We start from the raw sequence: 24,266 nt of genomic DNA on the forward strand, positions 1-24,266 counted from the left end.
GAGCATCTGGACGTTTTCTTTCTAATTGGAGTGATGAGTAATGCAGGGGTCCTGGAGGCCAGCTGGGTCCTCCCCCTCACTCACCCCTGCGTTGGCTCCTCCGGGGACCCAAACGGTCCCATGGAGGCCGAGGGAATCAATGGCTGTGATTTGGACCGCAGCTGGGTCTCCTCCACGTACATTACGGAGACGCCGGCCACCTGATTGAAATAGATGACTGCTTGGCGCTAACAGCTGCGAGGCGCGAGAGCAGAAGAAAGCCATGCATCTCCCAAAAGTGACACGCTAACACATGGTAAATATGTAGCTTTAGATGGTAACCACGATGTAGAAGCTCTTCTGATCACCGCAGGCTTCTGTTTTCATTAAGCCTGTTCTATTCTGTGAGTTGTTTAGATGCTACAATGGAGGCGTAACTATAAATCACAGTCCGGTCCGCTTTCCTTCCTGATCTGCTGCTGGTAGCCTCTCTTGTTCAGTGTTGTATTGATAAGTCATTGAGCTTTATAGCCTCTGTGAAATGACATTAACGACTCTAAACAGTAATTACCCGCTTTCTGAATGCATGCAAATAGGAACATAATGCATCACTCACAGCTTTGCTTCTGTATTTCTCAGCCTGTATCATGATTTTAAACATAAACACAGCCTTTCTGTGTTCCAGAGGGTCAGAAACACTCTCCACCACATACTGTATGAACTCGCCATCATAGCTGTCTCTCATCTGCTCTCCCGCCTGCTGAGGTCTCACTGTGAGGCTCAGCGCTCCTGTCGGTGCTCATCTCGTCTGAGCCTGACGTGCCTCTGCCATGTTATATTGCTTCACCCCATGGCTGCGGCGAATGGAAGGTTATTGTCTCATATGAGCCCGGAGAGAGAGAGCGTTAAGGCGGCGCGTGCCTCAGAGGACACACCATGAAATAAGGTGAACGCCACCAGCAGCTCAGTGCTTAAGAACTCTTTCCTCTTTTATTCTATATGAAAAACAGATAACAAGTCATATTTTTTATCTTTTTCTTTTATTGCGTATGCTTATTCTTCACCCCCTCACGGCTGTAATTGGCCTGAATTTCACATGGAGTTGTTGCTCAACCAGCTGTGTGATGGAGCGGCGGAGACCAGCGGGCAGGCGTCTGAAACAGGAGCCGTTAAGTTGGACTCCTCGGGAGCCGCGTGAGACGTCTGCGTCCGCCCTGAATGCTCTTCCTCGTGTGAAGTACGCCGGCGCCCTCAGCAGCACCACGGCTGCGCTCGTGAATCTGCTTTACGACGCGTGCGTGACCCTGTTTCCTGATGTCCACACGGTCGCAGCAAAGCTCGAGTTTATACGACAGAATACTACAACACCGGGTTTAAAAGAGTTGCAGGGACACTTTTCTGCATCTGAAACTTATTTTTCATTTTGTTTTATTTCCAAAACCCATTTGTCGAACATATTTGCAGTCTAATAAATATGGAAATGAAACACAAACAGCGGGAGTATTGCTACAAATTACTGCTTGATTACCACGACAACGCCTCGGCAGGAAGAAGAAATGGCTGATTGATGGCCAATCAAATGTGTAGTTACAGCGGAGTCCATCAATTTGTGTCTGACACTGCTGAGGAAAATGTAAATGATGTCTTCAATGGAACACAGTTATAAGGTAATAAGGACAAACAAAGGCAGAATAACCACAGAGTGACGGTTTGTCATCTCTGTCTAAATGTAAATGTTGCATATGGTGGCCGAGGGTTTGCTCCTTCCCTAACAGCCGCTCTGTGTGGAGTTTACTGCAGAATTGACGCGTAAATTCACAGATTCACCTTTGCAGGCAGATGAATGTGATACTTGGTGGTGGTATGAAGCCAGCAGCCCGGCTGAGCTTTGTGTGAAATGCCACACGAAAGGGAAAAGATTCCTCTCCACTTTCCATTTCATTAAAAGTCTCATTTTCCCTCCTCTTCCTCTCCTCCATCTCTCTTCCTCCCTCTTTCTGTTGGCACTCTCTCGCTCTCTCTCTCTCTCTCTCTCTCTCTCTCTCTCCCTCCCTCCAAATGTCAGCTTCAGGTGTTCCTTTCCTTTCCTTTCCTGCGCCGCCTGTCTGTCCTCTATTCTCTTAATTAAGTGTCTGTGGGGGTTGCGTCTCACATTTCAGCTTGTTTTCAGCTTCTCCCTCCCTGCTGTGATCTGTTTAAAGGTTAGACTGTGTGGCTGGACTGATTCTATACCTGCTGCCAGCCTGCCTACACTCCTGCACCTGTATGTGTGTGTGTGTGTGTTTGTCATCCTCTCACGCTGGAGAAATTGCTGCGTTTTGATGTTTCACTACATCGCTGTGTGTGTGTTTGTGTGTGAGTGTGTGTGTGTTGCCTAAACTCTCCCTCGCCCCTCAGGCTGCAGTTTGTGGCAGGCAGTGGGGGGAAATAACAGGATTGTTCCAGGTTCCAGCACGGAGCTCCGACCTCTTGTTCCTTCTTCCTCCTTATCCAGAAAACGGCTCAGCTGAGTCGCCCTCTGCTCACCTGAGAGCTCCAGCCTTCAGTCACGCTCTGATTTGCTGCTGCAGCTGGGACATTTGAATGCAGAGGGTTAACGTGGCTATATAAAATAGGCTAATAAGAGGAATAACCTGTGGAAATACCACCGTAATCTGTTTGCTCTTTCTGGGGGGCGCCTGTCTGCTTCTTATCATCTCAGCTCTTCAGAAAGTCCTTAAAGCCTTGAAATTTCCATTTTATTCGCCCACACTGCCATAATCCCTTGACTGATCATTTTAATAATTTATATTCCACACATCAATAATACCTAAAATATGACTTTAATCCTTCTATTTTTGCCTTTTTGACATTGTGTTGCCGGTACAATCCTTAAATATTAAAGGGGCTTTTTTAAAATCTTATCTTTTCTTAATTTCATTTCTGGGAGGATTTTAATAGAATTACATTGATCCACGTCTTCTCTCTCCTGCTACAGTCCCACTGTGCTGACAGATTAGAAACCATTTCAGGTACTGTCACTTTAAGAGCCTCTCACTTACAGCCTGCTCTGCTCTGATTGGCCAGCTGTACTTTGCCCCTTTGATGTCAATGTAACACAAAACCTCTGTTACATTACTAATGCACAGCAGTTCATCTTGACTCTACATTCTGTATTTACCGGCTTTTTACCGACTTCTCTGATTCTCCTTCTTCTCCATCACGACCTCATCTCAAGCATCAGCACAGCAGCACTTGAGCACCACTACAAAATCTGACTTTTATCCCCTTGTAATGTAGATCTCACAATTTAGTTTGTAAAGAGAACGAGCAGAAGGTGCAGCAACATATTGAGTCTTCACTATGCTGATGTGTGAGGTGTAATAGATACACGCCCTCATTTGCCCTCATGATGCAGCACTTTTCAAACCCGTCTTTATTAATCTGCGTTTCATCTCTCTCTCTCTCTCTCTCTCTCTCTCTCTCTCTCTCTCTCTCTCTCTCTCTCTCTCTCTCTCTCTCTCCCTCTCTCTGTAAAGGTGTCAGCTGGCACCAAAGTAATTACATCTTGACACGAGGCATTGGCGTCTCTTTTGATGAGCTCAGTCAGCCTCTCATTCCGAGTCTTTAAATCTTCACAAGTGGCGTAATCTGTCGCACACTTGTCTGAACTCTGAAAGCGGAGGGACTAAGCAGATCCAGTCTGCGCTCGCCGCGACGCAAGCCTCCCATATTTTTCACTTATGAATTCAATGTCGGGGCTCTTACAACAAACGAGCCCAGATCCTCTTGTGTTATTGACAGTCGTTGCAGGAATCATTAACTGGCAGAGAAGTGCGTCAGTGTAGATCAGTGGTTTGAGTGTAAGACACAGGATGGGAGCTGTCATCCTCTGGCACTGCAGCTACCGGCGTAATCCACTGAGATTTTACATCTGGCTTCCTTCATTCCACTTAAGATAATTGTAGTTTTCTTTGCTTTGAGTTTAGGGGGGGAGGGAGGGAGCGAGCGGTGGAGGGTTTTTTTGCTCATTAAAGCTTCAAATTAGGCCCCGAAATAAAAATAACAACATTGAAAGCTGTGGAATATGTCAGCTTTAGGAGAATTTGTGTTGTGTTGGGTTACAAATGTCCTTTTTAATGTGCTTTCCTGGCCGGATAAATGCAGCTTTTTCTTTTTCTAATGCAATCTGATCTGCTGTGTTTGCATTAAGTGCAGTTAACTGTTCCACTAGGACAATAACAAACTAGGGTACAAACTCAAAACTAACCAGAGAGACAACTCTGCACTTCAACAAACCAACACTAGCTATTAGGTTTACAAAGGTCTTGTTTTTGCATGTTTGTTACATTGAATCTGAGGGTAAACAAATAAAAAATCACTATAACGATGATCCCTGAGGGAAACTACAAGATATTAAGGTTTTTCTGATGATGAGCTGTTTGAATCTCAGCTGTGGCCGATAGCAATCCCCTCTTGAACTGGTATGAGCGTTTCATTAACCTGCAGCCCCAAAGTCAAAGCTCCACTCTGCACGTCGCTCTGTGCCATTAGCTTTATTTCCATTTATATCGGAGGAGCAATTTTCCGTTTAAGATCCAACCTCATTTATATTAATAGTTCCCAGCACAATTGCATCTCAGTGGACTTTAAGTAGAAGAAGAGCCTGTGCAGATTTGACTTATCAGCAGTCAGACGCAGGACCAAATTAATGAAAGAGAGCAAATGCAACACAGAACAAGAGAGAATCGACCACACAGTGAGACTTTTAATGGCATCAGCGATTGGAAGCTCAGGCCAGAATCATGTCGGGTGAATGAAGCATAAGATTGAAGAGTGTGACGTCATCCGATTTAAAATAGTACATAAATGATGAACAACCTGCTTTCACTGGCAAGAGGTGGAACTGACGACGACTGATTGACAGGGTGTCACACGCGAGGGTGATCTGAAGTCTCACAGGAAGAAGGAGACAGGGAGGGAGAGAGAAAGAGAAACAGAGCTCTAAAGGGCGACGAAGCTCAAAGTGACGCAGGGACTTTAGGCCTCTGGGCCTCTGAGCTCGCTGCAGAGGGATTAATGACGTGAGGTCAGACACTTTGCTTGTTTACAAAGAGGCACGCAGCTGTTTGCTACAACGCTGAAGGCCGCGGCAACGAGCCAAGCTAAGCGATGACGACGACACCCAGCACGCCACCAGAGAGACGGCGGGACCGTGCAGGGGAGAAATGGAGTAAATTAAGTGAGCCAAAAGCGGAGAAAGAGGATGAGAAATGGACCGAAGGGAGATGAAGTCGTCTCCTGTGTCTCCAGGTTTTCACAGGACGTATTTAGGGCCACCAAGTAGGACACAGGTGTGCCGCCTGTAGGAGACAGACCTTTGTTTCTAAAAGAGGGCTGACGGGAGCGAGTGAGCGAGGACAGGGTCGATCATTCCTGTTGCGTGGCCTTGAAGGAACAAGTCCTGCCTCAGCGTTTCAGGCTTTGGTGTGAACTCGTAAGCGTTCTGGCCTCACAGCAAGAATGTCACAGGTTCAAATCCAGCCGGCGGGCCTTCCTGCGCGTGCACGGGAGTCCTGGCACGGCCCACAAACATGCGTGTGGATTGTTACACGCTGACATAATGGTGCTATAGATGCACACTGTAGATAAGATGGGGGACTAATACATAACAAGCAGAGGTTTAAGTGTTAAGGGGCTCCAGGAAATTCCAAACACGCATTCCACATAGTGTCTAAAGGGCTCTGACCAGATGACCCCACGCTGAGGTGCTGTATCCATTACAGGAGGCTGTTTTTAGCTGAGAGGCCCTGTTACTTAGTGGTGACACGGCTGTAGGTGACCTGTGACCAAACCCCTGGATTGGCTGCGCCGCTGTGCTATTTAAAATGTAGGACGCCATCAGATCCACTCAGCTCCCTCACGTCTCTGTGTCTGTGGAGACTCGCCGGCTGTGTGAATCTTAAATGCGCCTGTGCTCAAAAAGAAAGTGTAGAAAAATGTTTTGCTAGTGGTAGCTCGCAGGAAAATGGAGAATCAAAGGCGTAACACTGGTCCGGATTGTGCTAATTGACAGTAGCATGGTGCTAATTCCTCCCTCTGGCAGTGTTTCCATTGTGAACCAATCACAGACCACCAAAAACAGGAGAAACCTGCTTCGCTAATACTATCGTTAGCTTGTGAAAGCATCAAACAGCTAGCTAAGGTCCACTGGTTTTGTCTGAAAATACATTAGGTAGCATTCCTGTTTCACTGCAGGTAGCCTCTTTTTAAACTGTGTTCAGTGTATCGTGTAATTAACGATGTCTGATCAGCCAATAGCAGCACACACACACACACACACACACACACACACACACACACACACACACCAAATGCCCTTGAAATTCAGACCAAATGGTTCTAACTGGACTCCATCAAAAGTCATGTTTTCTATTTAACACTCAGGTGCTGGAGTGTCATTTGCTTGGCGTCTTGGCCTCAGATAGCCTCAGACAGGATACAGTGATGGAGTCACCTGACAGGGTCAGAAACGTGTCAGTGTCGAGGTTCAGAGTGCAGCGACCTGCCGCCTGTTGTCTGCAGTGTTTACTCCAAACAGCGCTTCTTCTCGGTGGCAGCTAGACAGAAACGTCAACACCCAGTAACGGCAGAACTCACACTCCCTGCACTCCCTTTGCCTAGCAACATGTCTGCTGTGACAGCTTACATCATGGAGCTTCCTGGCAAAGGTCTCCGCCACACACACACACACACACAGACACACAGACAGAGACACACACACACGTAAACCTTCAGCTATCAGAGAGAGAGTAAGCGAAGGTGACAGGAAATGCTGGGAAGGACCTGCAGCTGAAAGTTATGAGGCTTATTTCTTGTTTGTTGTCAGTGAGAATCCAGATATTGATTGATCCTTTTTGCTCATGAGCATTCTTTGCGTGTGTGTTCATCACTGCGTCTCCTCTCATGTATTGTGTAGCTGCCGTACATCTTCATGCTGCCACTCAGCTAATGGCGAGCGCGTTTCCTCAGGCAGCAGCCGAGTGTTTCATGGCCTTTGTTGCTTGTAAATAACACGGCTCGTTGTTAATGATCTCACCATTGGTAACGCACGTCTGCGAGGACGTGTATTCATTAAGAGGACGGAGCTTTCAGACATTTATTACATCAGCGGGACCACAGGGAATCCCAGAGGATTAATAAAGCTCCTGCATCTGTGAATCAATCTGAATGTCACATCACAGCCTCGTGTACACAGAGAGGAGACTCATCCTGCTGTGAATATTTGTTATTTTGCAGTGGTTATCTAATTTTCCACACTTTGACTACCTTGATCTTTTCTAAGGAGTGTGAGTGTCACTCTGCCCAGCTGTTTACTCGTTTCACCTCCTTAGATTGCTGAGTGGTTTGAATGATCAGCATTCCAGTGTGTTAGCTAGGGTCATTTAACAGTGGTGCTTTGTGAAATGTGATCACATTCAGCGTGAGGAATGTTAACTCAATCTGCTGTGATAGATTCACTGAAGTATCACTGGAACCGAGAGATTCTGATTGAAATGTTTGCATTGTGGGAAAACTTGAACGACAAACCCATCTAATGAGCCCATTAGCTCACAGTTAGGCCGCTGCCCTCCTCTGAATTTGGACTGAAAATGTCAAATATTTGTCTGGTTTGGTGATCGGGGAGTGTTTGACTGAAGGCCTGAGCCCTACAGTGGCCTTCACCTGCAAAGCTAAGCCAGAGGAGCTTTACACAGAGCAGCTCTGTGTATATCCTGCGTACGTTTCCCCTCTGGATGTTATCACGCCGCCTCGGGCTCCGCTGCATCTGTGGATGTTCGGAGGTTTAGGGTTAATACTGAGTCTAGCTGGAAGTCGAGGGTTTGCAGGCATTGACTTTTCCGCTCTGCGCTCTCATGGCACATTGACTAATGTGACCGCTTCAGCTCTCACCCCCACCAGCGTGTCTCTTAGGAGCTTGTTAGCCACGGACCTGCGGTGACCCAGACGCCCTCGGCTCTCCCCCATGCTGAAAAAGCTTCTGAAAAGTTTCTCCAACTGCCTTTTCTAAATGGCTGACCTCGGTGCGAGAAGAGAATAATCCCTCACCATTAACCTGCGGGCTGCCGTCACGCATATGCAAACCATGGAGACGGAGAGGGAGGTGTTAGCATGGGCAGCTCTCCAGGTACTAACCAACACTAAAGCAATCTGCCTGCCTGTATATAATCAGATATTAACTCTTCCACTCCAGAAACATTTTAAATAATGAGCTCCCTTGCTAGTTGTTAAGAAAGGAAGAATAATTTACATTGATTGTGCTTCTAACATATAAATATGTAATGAGTCTGCTGGCACATTGTGAGACACATGGTGGGCATTGATCCATTACGGCTGAGGACCCCTGCTGAAGCTCAGACCCTGATTGGTGCTGACTCCTGCCCATCCCACTGCACTGACCCCCCCTGCTGAGTTGTCTGCAGCAATTGTCCCCCCACCACCCCCCACCCACCCTCTGCTCTCCCCATTAGCCGATCGATAAAGCTCGGAGGCACACCTGAGTGGTTACAGCGTGGATGCCGCTGCAGCTCCTGAGTGCTTTTGGTGCATTGATGAAGAGGATTTGTCAGGATTTATAGAAGCTAACAGCCATCATACGAGCATCTGGAGATGCTCCGTGGTTGTGGTCAACCTTTTAAGCAAGTTATTGGACTCATTATGCCTTTGAGTGAGTGTGTGTGCAGTATTAGAGGCTCAAATAACAAAGTACAGGGCAATCAGAGAGCATAAACCCCCACCATGGCCCTGGAGACCTCTGATTCTGCTTGTTTTGCTATTATAAATCCAAGCTTTTACGATCTGTACCTACAAATTCAGACCATTTATCGTGTAAATCAATTGTATAGCCGTATTGTGGACGGCATCATTTCATACGGCTGAATGAACCCCATCTGTCCTCCACAATGGCTGTAGTTCCTTCTGTCTGGTCTTACAGTTTATTCCATATCTGCACCTGCATGAGCTCATCTCTACCTGTTGATACTCCATCATAGCAGACACACAGCTGCTTCTCTTTGACGTTGACATCTTCGTTTTCAAGAAATATGCAAACGCTGAACAAATGCTCAATTTTTCAGTATTTAAGGAGGTGAATAAACCGACTAACTCCTTCCTGACCCGAGCGTCTCCTCGTCGTACATTTTGTTTGTTACTTTCTGAGACATTCTGCGAGCCCACAAACCAGCAGATGCTTGAAAGAACATAACCTCTTTGGCTGAAGTAATGATTGTTTTATGTCCTTGAGTCAAATGATACATGATGTTGCCCTTCTGAGTCGTCGCGCCTCGGATTTTTTGGAATAGAACGGTTTTCTGAACAAACGCGACATTTATTACACAGCTGACCTCGAGCGCTGAGGTACGTTTATCAGGGTACGAGTTGGTTGAACACACGTGTTGTTTGGTGGTGCCTCCTGCTTCCCTCCCACACACACACACACACACACGCACTGCTGTAGTTCCACACCGTTGGGAGTGTCTGGGATGTGTCGGATCCTTTCACAGTTATCTGCTGTCAGCTGTTGAAGCACTCCACTGGAGCAGCTCGAGGTTAAGTGCCTCGTTGGAGCAGAACCTCAGCTGCAGTTGTGGACGGAGAGCTGAAGTCGTTCACCTTCCCCGCCTACATTTCACCACACCGATCTGAACCTTTGACCCACTCTCTCTCTCTCTCTCTCTCAGCTGCCACCCTGCAGGTCAGCGGGCATTTCTCTCTACAGTACTCCTGGATTCTCTGAGCTCAGAATCTCACACTTGAGCAAGATGGAAGAACGCTTTTTTTTTTCAAATGTCATATTTACCTTCACCAAATACGCTTTGTGTGTTGTCTGTCTGCAGGATATCTACAAAAGTTATCTAAGGATTGAAACGGAACTTGGTGTGCAGGTTGTAGGTTGAGCCAAGGAAGAACCCATTAGTTTGGTAGTTTGGTACCTGTCAGCCTGATGGTGGCGCTGTAATTACCACTTGTATGGATTCCTTTGGTCTATCTGCATGCGACCGTATAGGTTTGCACATTTCTCAGCATGACCTTAACTCCTTTTTTGTACCTTTTGTACCATAAATACCCTTAAGAATGAAGTATAGTTGTGTTGGCAGGTATTGGTTGAAAACAATAGATCAATCATAGCAGTAACTAGTTTACTTCTTTGATTTGAGATGATTAAGACAGATCAGGTGGTGTGTTGGTGTGAGGACAGATGGAGCTGCATCTTTTCTTCACACATGCAAAACAGAAATTGTCGGCTTGTCACCTGCAGCATCACCTTCAGATGAAGACGATCGGGAATGTTAATTGAATGTAAAGATCCTGCCAACAGTTTGTGTGAATACAGAGGCGGAGAGGCGCCACACACTGCGCTTTCCATTACACACACAATCACTGCCTCGCTCCGCATTCGGTCATCGGCGTTTGGAACTAGCGGTAGTGGATTTTCCAAGTCGATGACTGAATGGCTGAGGTTTGCGAAAACTTTCTGCTGCATGTGTAACATTTCTCAAAGCCCACCAGAGCCTCAGTGAAGACGGGCAGCCGGAGGAAGTGATGCTTAACCAGCTATTTGTTTTACTGTCTGAGTTATTGAATAAGCGGTGCAGCGGCCGGGCGTCGTCGTGCACGGTGTGCTCAAACACCGGGACAGCGGTGAAGCTGTTTGCTCTGCTCTGTATCATATTCGCCTCGGACTCATTGGTTGTGCATCTTGATACAGCTGCCGTGAATCGATGTCCTCACATAAACGCCACACAGCCACATTCCATATGATTTAATCCAGGACGGTTACACTTGTTTATTCTCTGTTATTCCCAATTCTAAATATTCCCCCTCAGCAGAGTTTTGTTGGACGCGTTTCACTCTGCAGGGGCTTGAAGAATTGATTCTGTCCACAGCGAGCCGTCTGTGTGTGAAGCTGGGAGTAATATTATCTGATACGTCTCTGCACACTATCAGCTTCACTGTGAACCATCAGACTCATTTAAACTGCATTCTGTAGCACGTATCTGTATCCGTCATGTGGATTTGGAGGTCCATTTTCAACCCAAATTGCATTTCCCTGCCGTTCTGACTCACGTGTCATAAAATGGGACTCTGCTACTTTGTCCTCATATGAATGAATGAGGTGGCGCCAGCAGCAACAAGTCCTCTCATCTGTCTCCTCCACTTATTCATATTAAATCCATTGAATGAGGGCTAACATACTTTTCATTACTGTTGATGATTGACTGTGATGAGTTGTTTCTATTCACATATAAGTGTAGGAACGGCCCCCCGAAACAAAACCACACAATGCACTGACGTCAAACCAGTCGATTGCACACACACACCATCTCACACACAAAAAACACACACACACACTCACGCTGGCAGGCTGAGATGCTTCCCTCTGGCTTCCTCTCTCCCTCCCTCTCGCCGCTTTTCATCCGTTCCTTGTCAGTTTTCACACGTTTTCTCATAATTGGGAACATTTGTAGTTGCTTCCAGACAATACCGCTCTACATCTATCTCACCATGCACATGCCACTCATACAAACACACTCACATACTCACACACACACACACACACTCAGGCATAATAATCCCTACATGGCCAGGCTCCTGTGTTGCCTTCAGCAGCCTTAATTGGAAAGAAACATCCCGTACGTGAACACGCAGTGCAGTTCTCTGCTATTGACTTCTGACATCACTCACTGCCAGGATGAATCTGCTGCTGCTCCAATCCTGCTTGATCATGTCTCGTCTCCAGCCAACCTCTTTCTTCCTGTTAGAACGGCAGGTTGCCTCGTGTAGCTCTGTGCAATCTCTTCCTGTTTTCCTGGCTTTTTCGTGAGGTTGAGTGAAGATAAGAGCGACTGGAGCTCAGACTGAAGTATATGACATCAGTAGACTCCAGCTCCTAACACGGCCTCAGAATCATATCTGCCCGCTGGATGTCTTAGTCATCCTCTATTTAGCCACGCCGGAGGGTCAGCATGCTGCTTTCCTGGACGTCAATTCGTAATTGATGGATACAGATAGAGCCAGCGATCGATTGAGGAGATTTCTATACAATCGGCCTGCAGTGGAATTGTGCATTGCTCTCCAAATATGCTTCCATCCATTTTTCCGTCTGTTCACATCTGGGTTATGGAGGCAGAGCGCTCCTTCCTGGGAGATGACAAGAGGCTCCAAGGGCCACATGGTGATACATGTTCCCTCCATTGTGCTCTGGGTCTGAGCTGTGGCCTCATGCATGTTCAATGTGGTTCAAGCAATCATTGACACATTTTCACTTTTATCCTTAGTACATTTATACATAAAGATGGTATCATCGGATGGTATCACTACAGCTTTGTCTCACTTAGGGACCGTCATGAAAGTGCAGTCCGTAGTGTCCCTTAATGTTTTAATGCAAAGGTGTGTGACTCTGAGCTGTGTCCTGGTCCGTCCTGTCCCACCTGATATTATTCAGCTCAGGCCTCGTGTGTGTTTGTGTGTGTGTATGTGTGTGAATGTCAGTCAGTCCCTTGATACACTCAGTGCACCACAGCATGTCAAGCTCCAAACCAAATGAAGCCCAGTGGATGTTCCAACCTGCTGTCTGATGAAATCCCACTTACTTGATATAATGGCGCAGATGAACAACAGGAGTGTGTGTGAGTGTGTGTGCGTATGTGTGTGTATGATAATCAAACAAATCAAGTCAGGCAACACAACTTTCAAGCTATGAATGGTGTAAATTATGTATGTAAATACAACAAACAGGCTCAAATGCAAGAATAATGAATACAGCAACAATAAAAAAGACAATCAGTCGTCAGTAATCAGTCATAAACTATTTTAAAAATTCATTCAGCATCAATCCTGCTGAGCTGAGAGGAAACAAAGTGGTGCGGCAGGATAGGCTTCCAAATTAAACACACCAAACCAGTCTTACCATGTCATTCATTTACATGCTCTTTAAATCTTTGATTAAACTGAGATTAAGGCAATAAATCTGCTTTTCAAACATCGAATGCACAAATCAAAGTAGCATCAAGTAAGAGACCGGGATCATGTGATCATAGATGCATTTATTCGGGCATGTAAACAATTTAATGGGTGTGTAAAGCCTCTGTGTGCATTTCCTCTCTCTGCAGACTGGCCTCATACTGCGATGACATCATGTATACTCACAGAGCGAAGTAATCCTGCTGTTTTGTTTCCACTCTTAATCGCATTTTTGCAGTTAATCGCAGTGAGGACAGTTGAGTGCTTGTAAAAGTACTGACTGAGAAGTGACTAACCTCTGACCTTTGACCTGGGTGTAGAGACAACCACCCAACCAGGATTACATCAGTGATCCCTGAAACAAAAACAATATAAAGGATACAAAGAAAAATCAATAAACCCCTTTTAGGTGAGGTGATGTGAGATATGAAGCGATCCAATATGTTCTGCTGCTTCACCGTCTTAAAGTTTCACTGCACACTTTCCTTGAACTCGTCCAGGCATCCCACGTCTCCTCTGCCAGCTTCTGTCTGCCAAGCATTCACAGCCTCGTCACCAGGGGAGGGAAAGCTGTTGCCAAACCCGGCGGTTTTCCTGCGAGTTTCCTCATTTCCTCCACACTCTCCTGAACACTGCAGCCAGAGGAGCAGTGGCGCTCATCACTCTGAGGCTCTTAATTCACTTTCACCAGCCTTCACTGAGATAACCAGCCAAACTAAATTAAAGCCCACACGTTCAATCAAAACGCCACATCAAAGACTGCAGTGTGGCGTATTCCATTAGTTAGCAGTCAATAACTTTGGCCTGGCTGACATGATGAAAGAATAATGATGATAAAGGAATGTTTTAATTAATCTATTTATAAAAATAAGTGAGGAATAATCACTTTGAAGCCCTGTTGACTACATTTGAACAAAATTGAGTCGTGAGAAATTCATCAAAGGACGCAGGAAGTTGTGACGAAGGCATAAACGCAACTTAATTTCATCTAAGGGATTACAGATGATTAGATAAATGACTGAAACTTATCTGAATCATCCCTCCTCCAGGCCGAGCTGTCGATAAATTGGATGCTGCCGAAAGTGCAAAAGCTGCGGTTGTCACTAGCAACGGCGTAACGAGCCAGAGAGGATCCTCGGCTGTCCGTCAACTCTTCTCTACTCCCTCATTTACTGCAACTTCTGTCGCTCTGTGCTCGAAACGCTCTGGCAGCACAATCTGGCACGCCGGCCGCAAATTTGTCAGGTTTTCACCGCCGTTGCCTCGCTCACATATTTGTTTGGTGCTGGTGTTGTGTCTGGGTAGCAGTTGGCTAAGTTGGCGCGTGGGATTGTTTCCCAAAATATGGTCCGAAATATGGCCCGAAATTGACACAGAGGCAGTGTGCAAAGCGAGGCGGCGTACGTCTGTCATGAGTCAGAGGCAGAGGGAGAAGAAGAGGAAGGAGTTGTCATGGCTGCGGGCTTCACTTTACTCCATCCTGGTTCCACATTACGTTATTCTGCATTGGTTAAAAAAAAGAAGACACTTGGAGTGAACGGTGGACAGAAATAAACCCAAGGAGGAGACGGAGGCAGAGATAGATGTGAGGAGAGCCGGGAGGACGGAGGAGTTGAAGTGGAGGGGAAGCCGCTGGAGGGGAGGAGGGAGTGCGTGGAGGGAGATTTGTCAGGTATTAGTGAGTTTGAGAGAGGAGGGAGAGAGAGCTTCACCTCAAAGCCTCACATCACAGAGGGATGGAGGCGTCCTCTCATGGGCTCTCTGCGTCTGTCTGGAGGATTTGGTGTCTTTTATATCCCAGAGTTTATAACCATAAAGTACATTTTTCCATCTCGCTCTTCCCCTTCATTCTTCACCCCCACCCTCTTCATCAACGCTGCCCCCTTTGATGGGACGAATGGAAAGCTGAATCTTCCTCCACCTCGCCCCCTCCAGCTCTCTCCTCCGCCCGTCTTCACCTCGTTTGTCTCTCTCGTCCTCCTCCTCCTTCGTGGCTTTTGTGTCTCAGATCTCAGACCACTTTCCCTCTTTACGCTCGCTTGTCCTCCTCCTCCACTTTGCCACTTTCTTCATTACGCTGAAGTAAAGGTTGAGGGCTTAGAGGAGCTATTCTCACATGGCCACAGTAACGATGGCGGGCTGGGGGACTGGAGGACAGCTGCACCTATGCAGAGGAGAAAGTTTGTTTCTCAGATGTTTCTCTCCAGTACGTCCACTCAGGCTTGTCTGCAGGATGTTATGCTAGGGTTAATTATCCGGCGAGGTCGACGAGGTAGAGGAAGATACCGCAGGTGAGTTGGGGTGAAGTGGGGACTTGATTCAAGGGGTTTAATCTGGAATTTACAGCGAAACTGGCTGTTCTGCCCGACTTCCTGAGGACGTAAACGGTCCCCTGATTATTATAATTTCATTTCTTGTAATAACAGCATGTTGAGCTCAGACAGAAACTAATACTTCATTGAATTGATTTCACAATTGTGGCTGAGATCAAATCCCAAGACGCATTCATCACCCCTGCTTTAATGTGATGAAGAATGACGCAGTGAGGATGAAGGGACGTGTTGTTATTTCGCTTGTTAATGTAGAAAAATGTGTCCCTTAACCTTGGGTTTAATGGAACACACTAAGTCACAGTAATTACAGATAATTGCTTCGTTCGGAACCACATGAAATGTTTTCTTCCATCTGACGCCAATCCATTAGAGACCATTTCCTAATGACACAGGCACATAAAGAGGCAGCTTGTCAGATGAAATGTTTGCATTTTGTCACATTACACAAACGTTATAGCGGGCTCTAAAGGACGAGGCGGAGACCAGGCTCAGTGTTGGCTGCTGTGCTTTGTAAATGTAAGAGGGACAGAAGGAGACACGAGTTTCTCCCTTGGCGCCCTCAGAGAACACTACACTTGACTAATTCTGCCTTTGGGTTGTAATTGCTGCTAGTAAAACACGTTTGATGTAGATGGTGTTTATTAAATTGATTTTGAACTAATTAAGGGGCTCTGAAGAAGACTTACTTTCCATTTTTTTGCATAATTACGTTGGCATAATTATATAAATATCTACATATTAATATTCAGTCTCTGGGCAAATGTTGCATTAGTTGAAGAGGTGCAGTTGCTCCTTGTTGTATCAGGACATGGTTGGTTTAAGAAATGTGCTAAATCCTACATCCCAGGGTGCATTGTGCTAATGGGGCTGCTGGTTAGACATAAGACTGAGAATAATCGCCAAGTTTCCTCTCAGTGTGAAGGCTCGGATCATTCTTAGGCATGTTTATACCGCAAGTGTGTTTATGTGTGAGACTGGGGAGTGACGGTAATTACTTGTGAGGTGACAGTGGAGTGTTTTGGCTGTGCGGTACATTGGGTGTAGGTTTCCTCTCCCTCCATGGCAGCTTGCCGCTCATTGCATCTTCACGTATCGACTTGCAGCCTGGTGTTGATGCTTGCAATTTGCTGCTCCGTCTGCTCTCCACCCCTCAGCCACGGCCGCCAGCTCTGTAGGTAGTGACCACGGCGATGAGACTGTAGACACAAGGCGCCTGAAATGATTTAATGATAACACCACCCGAGGGAGTTTGGACTCACCCTTAGGGCACGGAGAGGACCGTGGACCATGGGAATAGAATAGAACTGCCTCTTCTTTGTGTGAATAGGAGCCAGTTGAGGTAGTTTGGGAGATAAGCTCATGAGAAAGAGCCAGAATACGCTGGAGGGACTGTTTGTCCCGTCTTGCCTGGGAATGCCTTGGAGGATCCCCCAGGAAGAGTTGGAAGATGTGGGAAAGGGACTGGTGGATGGAAGTTAATCTGCCTGTGAGGGTTCATCTTAGCCTGGCAGTCAGGTGGGACTGGATAGTTGCTGTGTGGGAGAAGGTATGGATGTCTATTCCCTGGCTGTGATGCTGACAGGGTTGAGTCTGTTGCTCAGTCACATCCACATCCCACAGTGGGAGGATCCATCCCAGCAATACGCCTGTAGGAATAAACACAGGCACCTTTTCCCAAACTAGAACTGAAGAAGCTTTTCCGATGCTACTGAAACATCTTCAAGCTGCTCAAAACATCCCAGATATGAGTATAATTAACAATAACCGTTGGGATTACATGTTATAAACTCGTCCACTTATGTTCCCTCATTATTTGTGAACACAATCGCCACGGCGGCTTCTACAGCACGTGGCAGCCACACTGAGAACAGATGGCACTATTCAGAGATTGCTTAAAGCAAATTAAATACCCAAGTGCAGCACATCGTCGCAGGTAAACAAAAAATTGTTGTGACACAATTTTTATTAGCGTTCAGTTCTCTGGTGTAAACTCTAACACAGTTCTTTATTCCCCAAGACGGCTCCATTCCAGGAGCAAACACAGTGTTGAAGGCTTCATACCAAGCGCTGTACGGAGAGACAACCAGCTGATGGATTCAAGCCAACGAGCTGCATCACAATGCAAACTGTTCCTTTGATTCATTCCTCCGACGGTCGCTGTGAAGATGACATTTACATCCTCACAAAACCCGGCTCCTCTCTGATTCCGTCTCTCAGCTTTATTTTCTCCCGAGTCCTTGCAGCAACTTAAACATCTCCAGCCTACGCACTTTCTTTCTTTAAGAGGTCCACCTATAGTGTATTCAGCAGCCTTTCATTACAATATGAAGCAAAGCCGGCGTCTTGATGATTAACGTGGGCGGTTAAATATTAAATACTAGCAGCCTACAATCGCACCGCCGCTCCATTAGCTCCATTTACCTGCAGGATATTTATAGGGCACCTTGAATTGGGGTCTTGAGGCAGGTGATACTGAGTGCGTCGTGTCCGGTCGGCTGGTGATTAATGCATGAATGTTGGGCTTTATCACAAGTCTGGCAGCCTTGGGACCAGTGAATGTCAGTGCAATTAAAGATGGGTGTCAGACGTAAGAAAAGAGAGGCGCCGGCTATCTACAGATTGCAGAGCGAGCCGGGGAGCGCTGGAGCTTTGGTGAAGGTTCCGGCAGCGGCGCTCCATTCATTCCTTAATCACCTCCACTTCTCATTAGGGCTTCCTTTTGTTCCAGCCGTCGCCTCCTCCTTCACGGTGCCGGTAGATAAAATATGGCAGCCGAGGCAGAGGGAAGAATCTGCTTCGGACCGAGCTCGGGGAACCCCATTAAAGCAGCGACGGGGAACAGATAGAAAATGTGGAAGAGAAAGGAGGAGTGGTGTCAGCAGCAGCAGTGCAGTCAGTCAACTAAGGAAAAAGAGAGAGAAATAGGTCCCACAGGAGGGAGGAAGGAGAGGAAGGAGAGAAATGTAGAGAGCATATAAGGAGAGAGAGCCATAGAAGTGTCCTGTCATAAAAAAGAGCATTTCCATTCAACGTCCCCTTCAGGATCAGTGGAACGCTCAACTAGACGACCATTACAGGATATGAGACGACATCATAACCATAGAGTTTAGCTCATTACAGCTGGGAGGGCAGAGAAATCCATACAGTCCCCAGTGTGAGTGTATGATGGAAAACTAAAGCTGCTGTTTCATTCTGTGGAGACGGGGCATCCAAAGTATCAACATCTTCTGGATACATGTGTGTGTGTGTGTACTTGGCTTTGGGCGTAAACATCAATTGCATTTTATGGACATCATCTCCTGGATCTTGATCCAAAACAATTGATTTTGCATCAAAGTTGCTTACGCCTCACTGAATCAGCATTATCATGGCAGCATAATGGTGCAGGCTGCCTGTTCTAATCCATATTTGCTACTTTAGAGTGGTTCTTCATGTGATTTCTGTCTGAAAACATATATCAGCCCCCCCAGTCAGCCATCTGTCCAGATCTCTACTCTGCCTTGAGGGATATTAGTCTGAGTTCCTACCTGGATCTGATCCAACCTGCCCACCATAATGTTTCATATGCTGTAACCCCATAAAATCACTGTAAATGAGGGGAAGACACATTTTAATCAAAGACGACAATGATGGCCGAGAACCATACCAGCTAAGTGTCTTTGATGTAGCAGCTATTCTAATATCATTACAGTGTTTATGGTCTGATTACAGAGAGGTACGCGGTGGAGAGTTCATCCTGAAGGACTGAACAACGTGCAGGCATGTGCAAGCAAACCCTAACATTTCCCACCTTTGCGGTAATTGGAAAGTAAAGTGGAGCCTCAGTTAACAATAATGCCTTTTGGGGGGAGAAATGTGGAATGAGAGCCGTTCTCAGTGGCACTCACAGTAATGGCGATAATAACACTAATCCAAATAAGGCAGAGTATCACTGCTGACGCCTAATGCACAGGAATGTTTCCCTGGGGTGCACAGATTATACTTCGACTGGCTGCTGCTACGTATTTGCAGCCCCACAGTGACAGTCAGGCGTTGCATGGAAACGGACGATGAGGTCTCTGGATTGGAGGGAGTCTTCCTCTCTTGTTTGGAGGGAGTCTTCCTCTCTGGTTTGCAGGGAGTCTTCCTCCAGACACAGTGCGGTAAACGGAGCTTGGCTGCCTCGGGCTGATACAAGTAGTTTATTTTGGGACACGCAGCAGCACTCCCAGACAAGGATTCTGTTTCTTCCCCCCATTGAGAAGAGGAGCGGCGGGAGCGACAGGGAGCCTCGCTAGAGGTTGGGAAAGTTTTAGGCTTCTATAATATGAAGGTTATAGCTTCAGAGTGACGCACAGAGAAAATCACTCGAGTTTGTTCACGGAAAATGATCTGAAACGGATCAGGTGTTCCAATGTAAGACATTTCACCAGATCAGACACCTGATCACATTGATGTATATGACTATATACAGTGTGTAGATCAGCAGACACAGCCCCTCCACCCTACCATTACCTACAGTGAAAGTGTGTGCTGTTATCCCCTTTATATGATAATAACAATAACAATAATATAACTTGATTTATATGGCACATTTTAATACATTTGATTCAAAACAATGTGTCATATAAAAGAATCATATTACAAGTAAGAGTTACAATAATTCTCCAATAAAATAAATCACATCATAATAAAAGAGCTCAAGTTACATGAAAGCAAATGATGTAAAAATGAACCAAATAAGAATAAGATTGTTGGGAATTGCTGTTGTTTAAGTTTCCCTTTTGAAGGTGAGGATGTTTCACTACAGCTGCTCCACATTTTAGGAAAGAACTGGAATGTTAAAACATATAAACATAGTTCCTCTACAGTCAGTCAGTCAGTCATGGGACCCAGAGCTTCTGAGGCATAATGACACCATGTAGGATCCCCAGTGTCAGTTTGCTCCTTAACTTGCAATTCTGTAACAACAAATGAAAAAAAAAATCCCAATTATATAAAAAAAAAAGGGAAACAAAGTTTGGCGGGAGCGCAGTGATTCTGGTAATTACATCATTACAGAACCACATGGGATGGCTGTCTGGCTATGAAATCATTATTTATTTCATCCAGAGCAAAATTACCTTTTCCCTCCGCTGTGAGCTCGGCTTGATAAAGCGCTTATTACTGATCGGAAATGAATCGCGGGAACACAAAGTTTGACGGTGAGGAAAATGGAACCCAGCCACAAAGTTGGGATAAAGTCTCATCAGCGTTTCTCTCCCGATTGTCTCTGCTGCAGTCGGGCACATTTGCTTTGTCAGGGAAGCTGTGCATCTTTCAAGATTAGCATGCTGACTTGTGTGTGTGTGTGTGTGTGTGTGTGTGTATAGTGAATATAAGCTTATCCACCAGACATGTATCAGATGCAACTTAATGCGAAGCACCAATAAGGGCAGAAATGATAAAGGCGGATGTCAGATTATCTCCCAGAAGCCTCGGCGTTTGTTCAGAGACTCTACATCTGAAATATAGTGTGATTTCCTGCGCTTCTTCAGGGTTTTAAGCCATTAAATGTGTATGAAAATAAGATGGATGATCGTTCCTGAACACAGTGCAAACACAAACACAAACTGCACGGTTATGTTTTAATCACCGTGTGACGTGTGTGTGTTGTTTTAGGCTCAGAGAAGCACACAGATCACAAACTGAGAGTGAATTATAATGGGTAAATCCGGGTGCAGATAGTGGGGGAGCAGGTGAGCTGCTGAGATGATGGAAGAAGAGGAGAGATGTTGCCCTGCCTGCCTGCTTTTCACCTCCGTCATGTTCCTGTGACTTTTAGTGACAAACCAGATCAATATGAAACACTTGGACCTCAGCAGGGCCAAACATTGTTGACAGGACATTGATCCAGAGGCGTGGGCGCTGACCTGGGAAACGTTGCCAGTTGCTCCCTGATACCTTCATAAATGTTTCCAGGCCCCTTTTTGCATTAACATCACATTACATCATGCTGTAAGGCTGCAGTGGAAACGTTTCCTTCATGGCTTCTGCCATTTTTTGATGCGATCGTCTGAAACAAATCTGTGCTGAAAATGCAACTCTCTCCATCAGTGCCGTCTCCAGTCTTTGTGCAGAGCTTCGCAATGCAGCCTTAACCTTGTTTTGCTCTGATCTGAAGCGTTTCAGCCAATATTTTTGTTTTGACCAAACTTTGCGGCGCATAAATCAAATTCCCAAGGTGCACCTGGGCTCAGCCACCACACATAGAACTTCTCTTCTGTTCTTCTCCACCTTTTCATCACCAAGCTTTTCTGTTTTCTTGATGTTTTCTTTGAAACACGATTAGTCCTTTTTCTCTCCATTATGTTCAAATTTTGCTTGTGAAGATCTGTCAAGGGCACAAGCTGCCTAAACCAAGCAGACAACTAAACACTCTGAATTCCAGACTTATTTGTGGAGGATTCTGGAGGTCTGAGGGGTGGAAAACGCCTCTCATCGGCTCATGCTGGCCTCCTCAGGTGGAGCAGGCAGCCAGGCTGTTATTAGTGTCCATCTCCACCAGCGTGATGACTAATCTCCCCGTAATGGCAGCACCTCCCCTGGACCTTCAGCTCTTCATCCGCGCACATCTGTGCTCAATTACCGAAAATAATTCCACCAGTAACATGGTTTTAATAGATGGGTGGCAGGATGACGGCGGCGGGAGAGAGGGGGAGGATGAGGAGGAGGCTAGAGGGAGGCGCAAAGGTTGAAGAATTAAATGGAAGTGAAGTAGCTCGGTGGAATAATCTACTGAGCGTGAGCAGAGATCATTTTGTTCGTCTCCACGTGTGTGAAATGAGAGCGTTTGAGAGATGGAGAAGATTTGATTTTGCCCCGTAAAGAACGACGTCCTCTGTGAGGTTTGGATCGTACTTTGGCACAAACCTGGTCGGCGTCTGCGGCTGTGACTGGCAGAACGACAGCAGGATAGATTGTCGGTGTTGCAGTGACAAAGTCATTTCAGCAAACATTTTTTTATATGCAAGCTGACCGGGAGCTCTGCATTCAATATTCACTGTGTGTGTGTGTGCCACTGGTGGAGAACCGAGTCTATATTAGAATCCACTGAACCTCAACTGACATCAAATCACACTCTGGCCATAAAATTCTAATATTTATGTGCCGGTGCAGTCTCTAAAAAGCACCGGCTCTCTCTGTGTGTGTGTGTGTGTGTGTGTGTGTGTGTCTAAGCATGCATGTGTCTGTGCTCTCAATACATTCCCACTCTCCCCAGAGACTGTAGCCGTGTTGATGAATGGCACGTTACTGTGGAGTTAGTGCCGTGTTTGCAGTGAGGAGTAAAAGTTCATTATGTTTGTATTGAGACTGATGTGCTGCATTAATCATTTCCTCCCCAGACATCTCCATGCAATCTGCTGCCTGCAAACTTTCTGTGGGTTTACCTCACATACTTCTGTTCACACAGGCAAACTTACACCCACAATGCACTGTGGGTGTGTGTGTGTGTAAATAGTTGTTGCATCATATTTGTATTTCGATACGCTCTGGTGACATAAAGTTCAAATCGTTGCTCATGTCTGTAATGAAGAGATGAGTGTGTGAGTAGCAAGTGATGTTGCGTGTTCTTTCTTCCTCTCCCAGATCTCTCCACTCAGCCCAGGCAGCAGAAGCCTCCAGCCACTGAACTGTGCTATAAGGGGGAACTCAGCAGCCTGATGGACTTCAACTCTCCAGACTCGTCCCTGGACAAAGGTAAAGAGGGTTCACCTGCAGGGAGAGCCGGGCACAGGCACAGCACCTCGCCTGAAGCTATGTGGGGATAGGGGGGGTAGGACTGTAAAGCAGCCGTGGCAGATCCTAGCATCCTCTTCATCACTTTCTCCTTTGTCATAGCTTCTGTGTATGTAGCTTCGGCTCTTATTCTCCGTATCGAGGCCTGTTGCTAGGTTTTCTTCCCCACACCCCCCTCCCCCTAGCTGCTAATGAACCCGGTGAATTCTGTACTTGAAAACATCACACACACGCTCACGCAGTAGCACAGATTGAGTCAGAGGCTTGGATGAGTGCTGAGCGAAGAGCGCAGGTGTAGGCGACCGCCGCGTCTTTGTTTCCATGTGCTTGCTTGTTTGTGCTGTGGAGAAGTTAGCAGTGATGATCGTCTGCCAAAGCAGCTGGCAGACGCTCATCACCAGGTTCTCCAGGTTCAACTTAGACAGATGTGACTTCACTCTGAACCTGCAGTTGTTTGTTGTCTTCCAGTCTTTGTCAGTAGTATAAGTGTACGCTAGTAAAGATCTAATAAGGTGAGGAGGAGAATCACAGTATTGAATGATAATGAACAGCATAAAGGTAAAAGGAAGAAGAATCTCATGGTTCTGGTTCGTACTGTCAGACTTTGTATCACGGTTGATTCTTCGTGGTTCATTATCAGATCATCAGCTGTTTGATCCCTGAGTGCCTAATGTCTGTGAACATCGCACACTGCTTTTACTTCGTTCCTCTTGTCTGATTGCTCGTACGAGTTTAAACATCTGTGTCGTCGCCTCAACAGACAAAGTTACAGCTGCTTATCTGTCATCTGCTTCTGAAATGAGGTTGATCCCTGTAAAAACGGATCAGAGTCGCCAACAATGGCATCGGCACACAAGCATCTCCTGCCTTGTGCGTCCTGTAGTGCTGGCAGCTCCAGTATGGATCTCCAGTGTCGCCCACACACCTCTGGGGGCCTCTTCCTCATTACAGAGTCCTGCTTTAGGGTCTATTGGACTGCTGCTCCCCTATTAGCACCTATCGATGCTGTGATGTTACTGAGCACTCACAGCTTCAGTCGTTGTTGGGAAGGATGGGAGCAGTGCGGTGGCTTTGTGGTCACTATGGTGTGTTAACCCTGCGGGGGCCGGGTGGAGAGCAGGCGGAGGTCAGGGGTCAAGCTCAGGTGTCTGTAAACAATCATATTACATGTATTTGTTTAATTTCTTATGACAT

The 24,266-nt window shown here is 46.3% G+C and overlaps 1 protein-coding gene across 3 annotated transcripts in view; it reads left to right on the plus strand.

The window, feature by feature from the left end:
• The window catches only part of LOC143010832 (kazrin-like), a 111,444-nt gene that overhangs the window by 52,529 nt on the left and 34,649 nt on the right, over nucleotides 1-24,266 (plus strand). For all 3 annotated transcript variants that reach the window (XM_076163380.1, XM_076163379.1, XM_076163381.1), the window contains exon 3: nucleotides 22,923-23,033. In XM_076163380.1, the coding sequence (XP_076019495.1) occupies nucleotides 22,923-23,033 (111 nt within the window). The remainder of the gene's footprint in view (nucleotides 1-22,922; nucleotides 23,034-24,266) is intronic.

This window comes from Genypterus blacodes, unplaced genomic scaffold, assembly GCF_046128005.1.
Source record: "Genypterus blacodes isolate CSIRO-AG114 ecotype Tasmania unplaced genomic scaffold, CSIRO-AGI_Gbla_v1 ptg000131l_1, whole genome shotgun sequence".
In the NCBI taxonomy this organism is placed as follows: Eukaryota; Metazoa; Chordata; class Actinopteri; order Ophidiiformes; family Ophidiidae; genus Genypterus; species Genypterus blacodes.